The following is a 14,385-nucleotide window of genomic DNA, read 5'->3' as shown; positions in this document are numbered from 1 at the left end:
ATTTTCATCACACTGGTTAACATAGCCTTCCTGGGATTTTCTTAGTTATTGTGTTAAGACATTTATATTCTACATTTACTAAGTTTCACATGCATCCTTGTAAGATGCACTGTAGGCGTAATCCCAGCAATCACCCTCTCTCCGCCCATTCTCCCCCCTCCCTCCCCACCCTCTCCCCCTTCCCCATATTCTTAGCTTATAACTAGGTTATAGCTTTCAGTTTCTATCTTTTAAATTATATTGGAGCCGTAGATAGTATTTTGTTAAAAATCTCTATGATAGGTTCCCTACTTCTAGGCTTCTTTTTTTTTTGAGACAGAGCCTCAGGCTATTGTCCTAGGTAGAGTGCTATGGCATCACAGCTCACAGCAACCTCTAACCTCCAACCTCCTGGCTTAAGCGATTCTCTTGCCTCAGCCTCCCAAGTAGCTGGGACTACAGGTGCCCACCACAACGCCCGGCTATTTTTTGGTTTAGTTGTCATTGTTGTTTTGCAGGCCCAGGCTGGATTCAAACCCGCCAACTATGGTATATGTGGCTGATGCCTTAGCTACTTGAGCTACAGGAGCTGAGCCTAGGCTTCTTAATTTAAATTTAGCCCCCCCTAAAAGTCATGTGCCTTCTAAAAGTCATTAACATAGTGTCTACATTTAGGAATATTAACACTAAATTTAGGTTCTTCAGGACAGTACAGCTTTTGGGATTACTGTTTCAGGAACTTTCTCTGAGACTGGCAAAGAAAGAAAATGCTCGAATAGTGGTAGCTACAGATCCTGATGCAGACCGACTGGCAGTGGCAGAACTTCAGGAAAAGTAAGTAGAATCTGTTATTTGATTAAAACTTGAACTTTGAAAATCAAGTTTTGATTTTAAGTCTTACAGGCTCACTGAAAATAATGAAAAAATTAAAAAAGAACATAAATCTCCTATAAGCCTATCATCCAGAGATAACCACCTAAATTAGTAGTTCGATATTTCCTTCCTATCTTGTTTCTACTAAAATATTTAAAGATATAATGTTTTTTTGTAAAATTGTGATCATACTATATGTAGTTTTATATCAATTATTTTGTGCTTCAGTTGTACTGTGAGCCTTTTTCCCCTGTCCTTATATTTTATTTAAAATATTAATTTTTAAAAGGTACAATATCCTAACAGATTGTTTTATCAATATTATCATTTCCTAATCTTGGTCCTCTAGATTGCTATGTATTTTTGCTATTATAATGTGGCAGATGTCTTTACCTAGAAAGGCTTAAACATTTGTCATGATTGTTTTCTCATCAAGTAGGAGACTAAAAGTAATAATGTAGTAACTTTCCAAAAGATATTGCAACCATTCCTACCAGGCTCAGTTAGAAAATAAATAGTAGTACATGTTTTCTCAAAATGTCATGTAATAGTTTTTGGTTTTTCCTTTCTGACCTAATTTATAGGTGTTATCGACAATAAATTTCAAAGAGAAGTTAAAAAGGTCTTTACTTTGAATTTTCACTCTCTCTATAGTGATCATTGGAAAGTTTTCACAGGGAATGAACTGGCAGCTTTGTTTGGGTGGTGGATGTTTGATTGCTGGAAGAAAAATAAATCAAGAAATGCTGATGTGAAGAACATTTATATGTTAGCCACCACAGTCTCTTCTAAAATTTTGAAGGCAATTGCACTTAAAGAAGGATTTCATTTTGAAGTAAGAATAGACAATATCTGTGTGTTACTGTCCTTTTTTTTTTGTTTATATTTAAAAAAATTTTTTTTATTAAGCAATAATAATAATAATGCAAAGTCTATTATAGAATGCTTTGACTCTGAAGTTCAGTATGGAGTCATCAATTAACTTCTTATTTTTTTTCCAAAAAAAAAAGGTGTTACTTTTCTAAACCTATTTCTGTCTGTTAAAAAGACATTGCCATACCAAAACTACTCTTATCGACTTCATTTGTAATTCTCCCATTTTTTCTAATTCTGTTAACACTTATTTAATCTTTTTTGATAGTATAGACACTTTGAGCAAAGCTAATCCAATACTGTATATGAAATTCCAGGACTAAAATAAGATATTCTTTAAAAAATACATTAATACATATTACTCTATACAACAATGTCTGTTTTTCTGACTGGGAAAACCTGTCTCCTGGTGACCTCATTAATAACACATACCCTATTCCAAAAAATTATGGTTGTTATCAACCCCTTGCTTAGGCTTCTCAAGCACAGTCTCAAGAAACTTTCCATAGTCTTCTATATTGCGAATTAAGACCCAGTGATTCTTCATTCAAAAAATTAGTAGTGGCTATTGATCTGCCAAATCATTAACCTTTGTGAACACACAACAGTTAAACTGACCATTTTTGCAGCTTCTAGGACTAAGCTGCTTTTCTTCTGCCATCTTTACTATCAGTGAAAATGATACCTGTGCGCATTTTTCTTGAGCCATAGTCAAGCTCCAAGTCTTAACACTAATTGGCTGAGTAAAAGAAAGTTGTACTTGTCTTTATGAAGTAGAGCTTTCAATCTCAGGCTTTCTAAAACACAAATAGCAAAATAGAAGATACTGAAATTTTGGTTAAGCCTAAGATTCTGAATTATAATAATGTGACTGTTTTCCTGGTTTAGACGAGATCAGGTGCATTCTGGTGATATGGCCATAGACTACTTTCCTTGTTATATCTATGGCATGAAATATATATAATGAGCACAAAAAAGAAAAGAACATGATTCTAAAGATCAATATTATAAAACTGTCTTTTCAGCTGTATTATAACCACTAAAGTAGGTTGGTGGATTTAACCTCCCTGAGTACCCATGAAGGTTGGTGGATTTAGCCTCCCTGAGTAATCAACAACTTAAGTGCTTGTTTTGTAGTTGGGGGAAGGTTTTCGGCTTTTTTGTTTTTAGTTTTTGGTGAGCAAGTAGTGAGGTGAGTTAGGAAATTTCATAATGGTGAGCTGTGGAATTAGTATATATCATATACTTTTTCTGTTGATTCTAACATCTTGTCTTTAAAATGAACAGTAGCTGATTAGATGAAAAATCCTTGAGCGGCACCTGTGGCTCAGTGAGTAGGGCACCAGCCCCATATACCGAAGGTGGCGGGTTTGAACCTGGCCCGGCCAAACTGCAACAAAAAAATACCTGAGCATTGTGGAAGGCGCCTGTAGTCCCAGCTATTCCAGAGGCTGAGGCAAGAGAATCACCTAAGCCCAAGAGCTGGAGGTTGCTGAGCTATGACTCCATGGCACTCTACTGAGGGTGACAAAGTGAAACTCTGTCTCTAAAAATAAAAAAAAGAAGAAGAAAGAAAAATTCTCAAATCTAATTAGTAAAATGGTACTTACCCCGTTTCCCCGAAAATAAGACATCCTCCGAAAATAAGACCTACTTACAGGAAAGATAAGACGTCCCCTGAAAATAAGACCTAGCGCATCTTTGGGAGCACACCTTAAAATAAGACACTGTCTTATTTTCGGGGAAACAGGGTAGTCACTGTCTAGGTGATTTTATTCAGGCCACAGTGTCATGGGAAGGTACACTTGATTCAAGCCTATGTTGTGGTAATGTTAAAAGTACATCACTAGGGGCGATGCCTGTGGCTCAGAGGGGTAGGGCCTGGCCCCATATGACGGAGGTGGCGGGTTCAAGCCCAGCCCCGGCCAAAAAACTGCAAAAAAAAAAGTACGTCACTAGAAAACTTAATGGCCTTTGATTACTCAGGGAGGATAAATCCACCAACCTTCATAGGTACTGCTACATTAGTGGTTATAATACAGCTGAAAAAACAGTTTCTTTTTTTTGAGAGAGTCTCACTTTGTAGAGTGCTGTGGTGTCATAGCTCACGTGATCCTCTTGAGTTTAAGTGATCCTCTTGCCTCAGCCTCTGAGTAGCTGGGACTACAGGCATGTGCCACAATGCCTGGCTATTTTTAGAGATGGGGTTTCACTCTTGCTCAGGCTGGTCTCAAACTCCTGAGCTCAGGCAACACACCCGCCTCAGCCTCCCAGAGTGCCAGGATTACAGGTGTGAGCCACTGCATCTGGCCTAAAAGATAGTTTCTAAGGAGTGCATAATTGATTTTCGACTCCATCTCTTATATGCAGCATAATCTTGGGCAAATTTAACCTTTGAGCCTCTGTTTCAGCAACAGTTTGTATGAGCATTTTAGAAGATGACGTAAAGCATCTATAATATCACAGATATTAAAATAAATAGTAGATGGTCATAGTATATGTGTTTATGTTACTTTGTGACCATATGCATTACTTACAAATAGTGGATTATATTTGGTGTAAATCACCTACTATTCACTATAGGTAGTAGGTCATCAGGAGTGGCAGTGTGTAGAATTGTGGCACTTTATGACTATATGTCTATCAATATGTAAATCTTTGTGGATTGAAGACTGCAACAGATCACTATACAAGTGCTATGTGCATATTTTTCTCTAATATGTACTTATAAAAGGGTCAATTAACTAGAGTGGTCCTCTCTGCATTTCAGGAAACATTACCAGGTTTTAAATGGATTGGAAGTAGGATAAAAGACCTCTTGGAAAATGGGAAAGAAGTCCTTTTTGCATTTGAAGAATCTATTGGTATGTAGTAAATAGGAAAAACCTTTAAAATTTGATTGAGAAAATTTCTTTTAAGTATAATTCTGTACACTGAGGAATTTTTGTCTTCTGGTTTTATATTTTGAGTTGTAAAAAATTTGTAGATACTCCTGGATGGAAGTGGAAGACATTATTCTTAGTAAAGCATCACAAGAATGGAGAAGCATGAATCCTATGTACTCAATTTTGATATGAGGACAATTAATGACAATTAAGGTCATGGGGGGGGGAGGAAAAGCAGAGAGAGGGAAGGAGGGAGAGGGGTGAGGCCTTGGTGTGTGCCACACCTTCTGGGGGCAAGACATGATTGCAAGAGGGACTTTACCTAACAAATGCAATGAGTGTAACCTGGCTTATTGTACCCTCAATGAATCCCCAAGAATAAAAAAAAAAAAAATTTGTAGATACATACCTTATCAGAAATTAAGGGCAGCGCCTGTGGCTCAAAGGAGTAGAGTGCTGGAGGTGGTGGGTTCAAACCCAGCCCTGGCCAAAAACTGCAAAAAAAAAAGAAATTAAAAGAACCAAAGTGCCCCCTAAATATGTTCAATATTGATGGGATTCATCTATTGCTAGGCTTTTAAATTCACTGGTCTTCCTGAAGAAATGTAAAACTATTGAAATTATAGGCTTAAGTTTTCCTCTTTCCTAAATGTTTTTTAATCCTCAGGTTTTCTGTGTGGAACTTCAGTTTTGGATAAAGATGGGGTGAGTGCAGCGGTTGTTGTTGCCGAGATGGCATCTTACCTGGAAACCATGAATGTAACATTGAAACAGCAACTGATTAACATTTATGAAAAGTAAGTTCTACTATTATGAATTTCACATGTCCTATTTTTCTCTTTCTTTTTGTCTTATGCTTAGTTTTCTAAATTTATTTCTAAGGAATAGTTAATCCTTTTTTAAAAAGTGTTAAAATTGTCTGAATTAAGGATTGCCACTTTCTACAAAATACTATAATAGGCTTATCTTTAATATTTACTTTTCTAAAGAGTTATCTAAAATCTGATTTTAGCACTTTACATCTTTCTGCAGATATGGTTATCACATTTCAAAAACTTCATATTTCTTGTGTTATGATCCACCTACCATCAAAAGTATATTTCAAAGGCTTCGTAATTTTGATTCTCCAAAAGAATATCCAAAATTTTGTGGAACATTTGCTATCCTGCATGTACGGGATGTTACCACTGGGTATGACAGCAGTCAGCCCAGTAAGAAATCAGTAAGTAACTTTTTTTTTTTTTTTTTTTTTGCAAACAATATAAAAAATTTAATAGCTCATGTCACCAAAAAGTCCAGGAGTAGGATAGAGTTTACATGAGGCTCAGTCCAGTTTCCTCATGGTTACTAGTCTATTATAAAGGTTACAGTTTAGAAACAGCCAGACAGAAGAGACATTTAGGGCAAGGCACTAGACTGGGGAGGGAGTATGGAGCCTTCGCCACCCTCCCAGCACACCTATGTGTTTACCAGTCCAGAGGCCCCTGTAAGTACCTGGTTCTTGAAAAAAATTTTTAAGAATTTGTAATGTTTCACACTATCATAAAGTGGTGGAATATAGCCCTATATGTTTCTTAAGACTAGGCTCCATTGTTTTTCTCCAGAGCAGTGTTACATTCACTAACTGGTCTTTCTGACTCTGAGCTTATCTTTATCACTCTCCAAATAATATCTATACTATCTGGGATGAGGTAGACAGAAAATGCAATGATGCTAAAAGCGATGTAGAAGATAAAGTCTAAAAGTATATAATTTCAAACCATCCATCTTTCTAATTTTAACTTCCTTTTCCAACCTTATCCTCTATATCTCAAGCCAAATGGAACAACTTATAGTTACACACATATACATATTTTTTAATTTCTTTATTTTTAGTCAAGCTGTTTCCTCCATTTACCTTTTCTTCCTACTGCTGTAGATCTTTATGTCAGGCATTATTTAGGACTTAAGGCCAATGTCATCTCCTGGACACAACCTCCAGGCCCCATAGTTAGGTGTCTTCCTCCTGAGGTTTCATTGCATAGTACACCTTCCTCCTGTCATTTGTTACTTTCTATTTATGTCATCATTTGCTCAACAAATATTTAAATGCCATAGACTGATTTTGTTATTGTTGTTATGACGATGATGATTAGCCTAAATTTCTACTGTGGTCCTGATGTCTCAAGATTCTAGAAACATAATATATTTTGAAAAATCTTCAGCTTCTTGTGTAGAATACTACCCATATTCCATTTTTGCATATCCATTCAATCAGCAAATGCTGGTTCCCAGTCATTGATGTTCTGTGAACATACATGTTTGTGTCTATTTTTGTCTTTGTAAATTACTTGAAGAGAACAATGAAATCTTTTCCTTATTTTTACTTCTGTAATTGTTGGTGTGTTTACAGTAGCCTTTGGTGGAATGCTGTTTTCCTCTTAGTGCTTGTTAAAGTGTATGATATTCGTTATTCAAGGTGCATTTTCATCTTGTCTCCTTTGCCTCTTTTTTTTTTTTTTTTTCCTTAAGAGACAGTCTTACTTTGTCGCCCTCGGTGGAGTGCCATGGCGTCACAGCTCACAGCAACCTCCAGCTCTTGGGCTTAGATGGTTCTCTTGCCTCAGCCTCCCGAGTAGCTGGGACTACAGGCGTCCGCCAGAACGCCCAGCTATTTTTTGTTGCAATTTGGCAGGGGCCAGGTTCGAATCCGCCACTCTCGCCACTCTCGCCACTCTCGGTATATGGGGCTGGCGCCCTATTCATTGAGCCACAGGTGCCACTCTCCTTTGCTTCTTAAAACAATTTTGTAAGGCAAGTAGCATAGATGTTGTTAATCTCTAAGGTTATATAGTAAGCATCAAACACTTCCTGAACTGTCTCTTCACGTTTCAGATTGACATTCATGTTTTTTACTGAAACCCTTCCATGCCAGAGGCGTAGGCATACTAGGGATACAGAAATGATGAAAGCACTGTTTCTACACTCAAAGAGTCTAGTGGTGAAACAAACAAATAAGCAGCAATTACTTGACAGAATGATAAGTGTTACCGGGGGATCCACAGGATATTGTGGAGCAACACAGGAGGACCCCTTACTCAGATTTTAGAGGATTATGAAAGACTTCCTTGTGGACTTCTCTGAGTTCTCAAGTATGAGTAGGAGTTACCAAGATGGAGGAGAAACAGAGGATGTTTCAGGCAAAGGGAGCAGTAAATGCAAAGTCAAAGGTGGGAAGGTATGTTTGCTTTCAGAGAACTGCAGGAGTTGTTGATAATTGGAGTATGGAGTGAGAGGAGGCCTGGCCTGTGTGGTGAGTAGGTTATGAGGGAAAGCTTCCAGGCAAATCAGTTAGTACACTGTTTCAGAGTCTGGATGAGAGATGATGGTGTCTGAATTTAATATAGTAGCAATAGTGGTGGAGAAAAGTGGACAATGTTGAGCTAAATAAAGTATAGAATAGACAGGACTTGCTAGTTGATGGTCGATAAGTAAAAAAGAGGGGAGGAAGGTCTTTGTCTTAAGCAACTAACTGAGGAAGGGATCTCAGGAACAGTAGTACCAGGACTCAGGACACCTGAGGGAAGTCCCACTGTCAGCCCCTCTGTGATAGCATAGCACTCATAGTCCCCTCCAGAGCCTTAATAGAATGACATGTAAACTAGGAAGAGTAAGAGCATTAATTCATATACTTAGTGTCGGTGAAGCGTCACATTTAAAAAAAATTTTTGTTAAAATTATTAATACTTTTTTTTTTTTTTTTTTTTTTGTAGAGACAGGGTCTCACTTTATGGCCCTCGGTAGAGTGCCGTGGCCTCACACAGCTCACAGCAACCTCCAACTCCTAGGCTTAAGCGATTCTCTTGCCTCAGCCTCCCGAGTAGCTGGGACTACAGGCGCCCACCACAACGCCTGGCTAATTAATACTTTTTTTTGCACCTTACTGCATCCTCTAGGATTTGGGCATTCCTCTTTGGTGACCACTGATCAACTGCGAAAATGCTTTGCAAATGTAGAGGAAGTTAGGACTTTGGCTCCCAATTCTGGTTCTACCACTTGGCTGTTTGTTGTGAGCAGGTCGCTTACTCTCTTTGTAAAATGGCAACAATACTTTGCAGGATTATTGCCGAGGCCCAGAGATCATGTATGTAAGGGATACAACCTAATGCCTGGACTATTATAAATGTTCAATAAATGGTATGTTTATGAATTATTACATAGGCAGTCTTCATTTCTATAATTTTTAAATTTAAAAGTAATTTTCAATTGTGGTTAAAAAACACATAAAAGTCACCATCTTCCCCATTTTTAAGGATATAGTTAATTCTATTCATATGATTGTGTGACAGATCTCTAGAACTTTCCATCTTTCATCTGAAATGTTTTCCCGGGGCGGCGCCTGTGGCTCAGTCGGTAAAGCGCTGGCCCCATATACCGAGGGTGGCGGGTTCAAACCCGGCCCCGGCTGAACTGCAACCAAAAAATAGCTGGGCGTTGTGGCGGGCGCCTGTAGTCTCAGCTACTCGGGAGACTGAGGCAAGAGAATCGCTTAAGCCCAGGAGTTGGAGGTTGCTGTGAGCTGTGTGATGCCATGGCACTCTACCGAGGGCCATAAAGTGAGACTCTGTTTCTACAAAAAAAAAAAAGAAATGTTTTCCCATTAAACAACTGCCCATCCTAATCCCCCTCAGCCCAGGGCAACCACCATTCTACTTTCCATTTCTAATTTGACTACTTTAAATACTTCAGATAAATGGAATGTATTTTATAGTTCTTGAAAATGAAAAGGGTACCAAGTGTAATTAAGCTGTTGTTGTAATTTTGCATAGGTGCTGCCTGTGAGTAAAAATAGCCAAATGATTACATTTACATTTCAAAATGGCTGTGTTGCTACTCTTCGGACAAGTGGCACAGAACCAAAGATAAAGTATTATGCAGAGATGTGCGCATCGCCTGACCAGAGGTGAGAAGTGATTTTTTATATATATGTATATATAAAAGCTTTATTGAAATACAATTCACATCCCATACATTTCACCCATTTAAAATGTATAATTGTCTGGTTTTTAAAATGTTCATAGAGTTTTGCAGCCATCACCACAATAAATTTTAGAATATTTACATCACCCTCAAAAGAAGCCTTATACCCATGGAGCCCTAAGCAGCGACCAATCTGCTCTCTTTCTCTATAGATTTGCTCCTTCTAGACATTTCATATAAATGGAATCATACAGTAGGTGGTCTGCTATCTCTTATTTAGCATAGTGTTTTCTAGGTTTATCCATACTGTAGCATGAATCAATATTTTATTACTTTTTTAAAAAGTTTGTATTTTGGCTTGGCACCTGTGGCTCAAGCGGCTGAGGTGCCAGCCACATACACCTGAGCTGGCGGGTTCGAATCCAGCCTAGGCCCACAAACAATAATGATGGCTGCAATCAAAAAATAGCCGGGCGTTGTGGCAGGCGCCTGTAGTCCCAGCTACCTGGGAGGCAGAGGCAGGAGAATCGCTTGAGCCCAGGAGTAGGAGGTTGCTGTGAGCTGTGTTGCCACAGCACTCTACCCAGGGGGACAGCTTGAGGCTCTGTCTCAAAAAAAAAAAAAAGCTTGTATTTTATGGCCCAATAATATTCCATGTACAGATGTGTCACATTTTTTAATCTGTACATCAGTTGATGGACATTCAGGTTACTTATACTTTTTGGTTATTATGAATATAATGTTATGACCATTGTATGCAGGTTTTTGTGTGCACATACTTTGCATTTCTCTTTGTATATAGCTAGAAGTGGAATTGCTGGGTTATGTGGTTGTTCCATTTATTTAACATTTGAGGAACTGCCAAACTATTTTCCAAAGCAGCTGCTTCATCTGGGAATTGAATTTTAAAACTATAATGAATGTTTTATAATGTTTATTCATTATAGTTTTAAAATTCTTGGAAAGATTTTATTTAAAATTTTATTTATTTAAAAATTTATTTAAAATTCTTGGAAAGATTCTATTCTTGGAAAGAATCTCTGATCTTTAACTATTATATGATGAATATAAAGATGTGATCCATAAATAACTTGTGTTTATTGCCAAATATCATTCATATATATAGCATAATTTGACATAATGCCCAGTTCATTTACTTTTAATAGTATGAATTGTGGCTAAATTAATTTGACAAACATATTCAAAGGCTGCTTAAACCTATTAAAAGTAGTACTTCGTATAATGTTGTCATTGATCAATATATCTTTGGGAAAGGTTTTCCAGAATTGCCTTCAGAACTCAACTAAGCTACATTATTTTGTATTTCCCCAAATCATTATATTTAAGGGTAGATTTTATTGCCCTTGGAGAGGAAAAACAAAAGACCTCCTGAAGTCATTCAGAGCAGAGTTTAAAGTAAACCAATTTGGGTAAATGCTATATTTAATTAAAAATGAAGTGTGAGGTTGGGCATGGTGACTCACACCTGGAATCCTAGTACTTTGGAAGGCCATGGTAGGAGGAGGCCAGGAGTTTGAGACCAATCTGAGCAACATAGCAAGATCCCATCTCCATAAAAAATTTAAAAAACAAAGTAGTCAGGCATGGTGACACATGATTGTTTAAATAATAAAAACTGATTTATTGTGTAATGTTTAGAATCAGTATAAAGCAGTTTAAAAGAGGCTTTCCTAAATGTTTTGGGCAACAGCAGCTCCTTAGTGATGACTTTGAAGAGCTTACTTGTAAGTGCACATTTATTTTTTTACATATCTCATTCTTTTAATCACACCTCCTTCTTCTACCTAAAAGATATGTCTTATCACCCTGTAACATCTGCACCGAGTGTTTTTCAAAGTATTCCAGGGCACTGTTTTATCTTAATACCTGGTGTTGGTGTTCAAAGCCCTTAAACTGCCTGACCAAGGAGAATTCTTTATGTACGCTGTTACTCTTCTGTTTGTCACGTGCCAGGGAACTTCTGTTAGCGCAGTTCAACTTCAGTTTGTCGGTGGTGTTTTGTATATGATTTTTTTTTGTCTATTTTAACTGAGTGAATTTCTCTTCTGTTTACCAATTGTTTAATCATTCCAGTAGGTATATGCCCTCTTAAAAATAAAAAAATAATTTAAACAAATTTTAGGGATGTGATAATAAAGAATTCCAAAATGCTTCATCTTTTTTTTCTCAGTGACACTGTCTTCCTGGAAGAAGAATTAAAGAAACTCATCGAAGCTCTGATTAAGAATTTTCTTGAGCCCAGTAAGAATGGACTGATCTGGCGTTCTGTTTAGGGGTCCACTGGCTCATGGAACAGAACAGCCAAGAACTCCATGCATTGACCCCTGTGATGGTTTTCTCTCCCTATCTCATCTGGCTGAGTATCTTTTCCCTTTAATTTTCTTTCTTTTTTGTCTGCTGACTGAACTGTATAAATTTAAAATGACATGGTAAGAGGGAAATGATTCCAATTTTTTCATAACCTAGAACAAAAGTCATCATGGTAAAAGTATTATAGTAATATGTTGTTCCACCTTTAACAGAAATGTTAACAATACAAAGGTGAGAGTGTGATCAAGCCTAGTTCCATATCTTGTAATTGTGTATAGCATGGTAAAAGAAAATGGCAGATAAATGTTATGTAACTATAAGGTTCATTAAGGAAATTAATACATAAAATTGGCAAGAAAATGATACTATTCCTAGATCATTGTAGAAAAGTGTCTTTGTTATATCACAGGTATTAATTTACAAAGTAGAATATTGGAAATAGGATGTTTAACATTTGTAGTTTAGAACAGATGTTACAATATGTGGTTTCAGCACCTCTATTTCAGGTGCCCTTGGTGCAGTGTATATTTACTGTATGTATTTACAATTCTGAAGTTTACTGAACATAAAACAATAGTGGCAACACTTCTATTGGCTTTGTTCTCATCAAATTTCTCAGTGCCTTCTCAGGGTCTGCTATGAAATGAAAGTGTTCCTGCATTGAATATAATTTAATCAGACAGTTAAGGAAATTTTCAGATGAGGAAAATCTTTCAAACTATATAGGTGCTTCCTCGGTATCAAATGAATTTGCTGATTAAAAATTTTTTTGAATAAAGATTTTAATGAAAGCAGGCTTGTAGTATAACTGTAGTTGAAGATATTAGAATTGTGTCATTTATCATAAGCTTTAAATAAAGAAAAAATATGAACTGAGAAAGGAATTCTGAATTTATTTGGCAGTCTAACTTTTGAATTAGTTTTTGTAAGTAGATTTATTCCTTCATCTTATGAAGTAATGTTAATTTTACAAAGCAAGAAAACATCCAGATTTAAAGTATTATGGAATGTGAAAATTACAAGTTTTATAACAAAAGTTAAGTTTATTTTAGCATTTTGCTGGCTTCTATAGACTTTCTGATCATATGAGTACTATTTGTCTTTTTTAATGTGGAAAAAAAAATTTTTAAGAAGTCACTTTTGGGGCGGCGCCTGTGGCTCAGTGAGTAGGGTGCCAGCCCCATATACCGAGGGTAGTGGGTTGAATCCCAGCCCTGGCCAAACGGCAACAACAACAAAAAGTCACTCTTGGTTGATTCTGTGGTGTTCTGAAAAGATTTAATAGAGGAATGCTATTTAATCTTCTTGTTTTTTTTTTTTTTTTTAATCTTCTTAAAGTATATCTTGTCCTATATAGTTTGCAGAATACACATGTGTTATAGTTAGGAGATATACCTCTTGGGTATAATCATAATAAATGAATTGATGATAGGAGACAGCACTGGTATTAGAGAATTTATTTCCTAAAACTGTAATAATAATATAAAGTTTGAACTGAATAGAATGTTCATCAAATCATGGCTTGATTTATTGCAGCTCTCAGCTATATTGAGCTCACATACTCCAAACACAATTTTCAAATTATTGTATTGCCACTATTGTTAATTTGTTCCTTCCTTCCTTTCTTATAGCTGGATCTCATATGACTGTAGATAATAGACAGCCAGCTAAATGTAGAGCACCATTTTTTCTGAGTGAGTTTATTTCCAAAGGCTTTGCACTGGAGAAGAAATGTGTAGAATTTTTTGTATTTAAAAAATGTGTAAAACATTTTTTGTTTTATTTGCTTTTAGGAATGTAGATTGTAATTTAGGAAATGACATATATTCTACAAAGTGGTATAAACAATTTGTATATATAAAAAATGTATATTTGGTTCTAGTATCTGTTTCAGTGACTGACAAACAAAAATGAAGCTAAAATGATACGAGAGTCCATGCATAGTTATTACAGCCATGTCAAGATTGTCATTCTGTTATAAAGAGAATAGTTTTATTTGCATGCTTCAATATATTGCAACATTTAAGTCATCTTAGTCAAGGTGAAAAGTTACTGGAGTTTGGATCTTACCTCAAAAATTTAATAGTCCAAAGTTAAAATGAACAAAATTTTACAAATGTTCCCAAAGTGTATAGATTGAAGGAGTTATTTGATTCTAGCAAGCCCTTGAGTCTGTGTAAGCATGTGTTATTAAACTTGAACTTGACATAGTGGGTGCACACTTGCCCAACAGGAAAAATTCAATCATACCCTCAGCCAACCAGCTAAAGAAGACAGAAGTGCATATCTGTGTATGGGTCTCAGCCTCCGGCACTGCATTGTTTATCTTTTTCTTTTTGAACAATATCATGGAAACAAATGCATTCTTACTGAGCATATAAATCAAAATTGGAGTTTTCTAGAGCTTAGTGAGGTTAAGATAAAGCATAAATGGGGAATAAATAATTGAAATAAACAAGGAAAAGGTTAATAAGGAAGTACAGGA

The 14,385-nt window shown here is 36.5% G+C and overlaps 1 protein-coding gene across 1 annotated transcript in view; it reads left to right on the top strand.

Moving 5' to 3' along the window:
* Positions 1-12,193, top strand: part of PGM2L1 (phosphoglucomutase 2 like 1) — a 69,603-nt gene extending 57,410 nt beyond the window's left edge. Inside the window, exons 8-14 of the mRNA XM_053561287.1 lie at positions 716-813; positions 1,507-1,687; positions 4,496-4,589; positions 5,278-5,407; positions 5,643-5,832; positions 9,419-9,552; positions 11,761-12,193. Of these exons, the coding sequence (XP_053417262.1) occupies positions 716-813; positions 1,507-1,687; positions 4,496-4,589; positions 5,278-5,407; positions 5,643-5,832; positions 9,419-9,552; positions 11,761-11,863 (930 nt within the window). The 3' untranslated portion in view covers positions 11,864-12,193. The remainder of the gene's footprint in view (positions 1-715; positions 814-1,506; positions 1,688-4,495; positions 4,590-5,277; positions 5,408-5,642; positions 5,833-9,418; positions 9,553-11,760) is intronic.
* The last annotated feature ends 2,192 nt before the right edge of the window (positions 12,194-14,385 follow it).

This window comes from Nycticebus coucang, chromosome 14 (assembly GCF_027406575.1).
Source record: "Nycticebus coucang isolate mNycCou1 chromosome 14, mNycCou1.pri, whole genome shotgun sequence".
NCBI lineage: Eukaryota > Metazoa > Chordata > Mammalia > Primates > Lorisidae > Nycticebus > Nycticebus coucang.
Note: the sequence above shows the minus strand (reverse complement) of the source record. Positions and strands in the feature narration are given on the sequence as shown.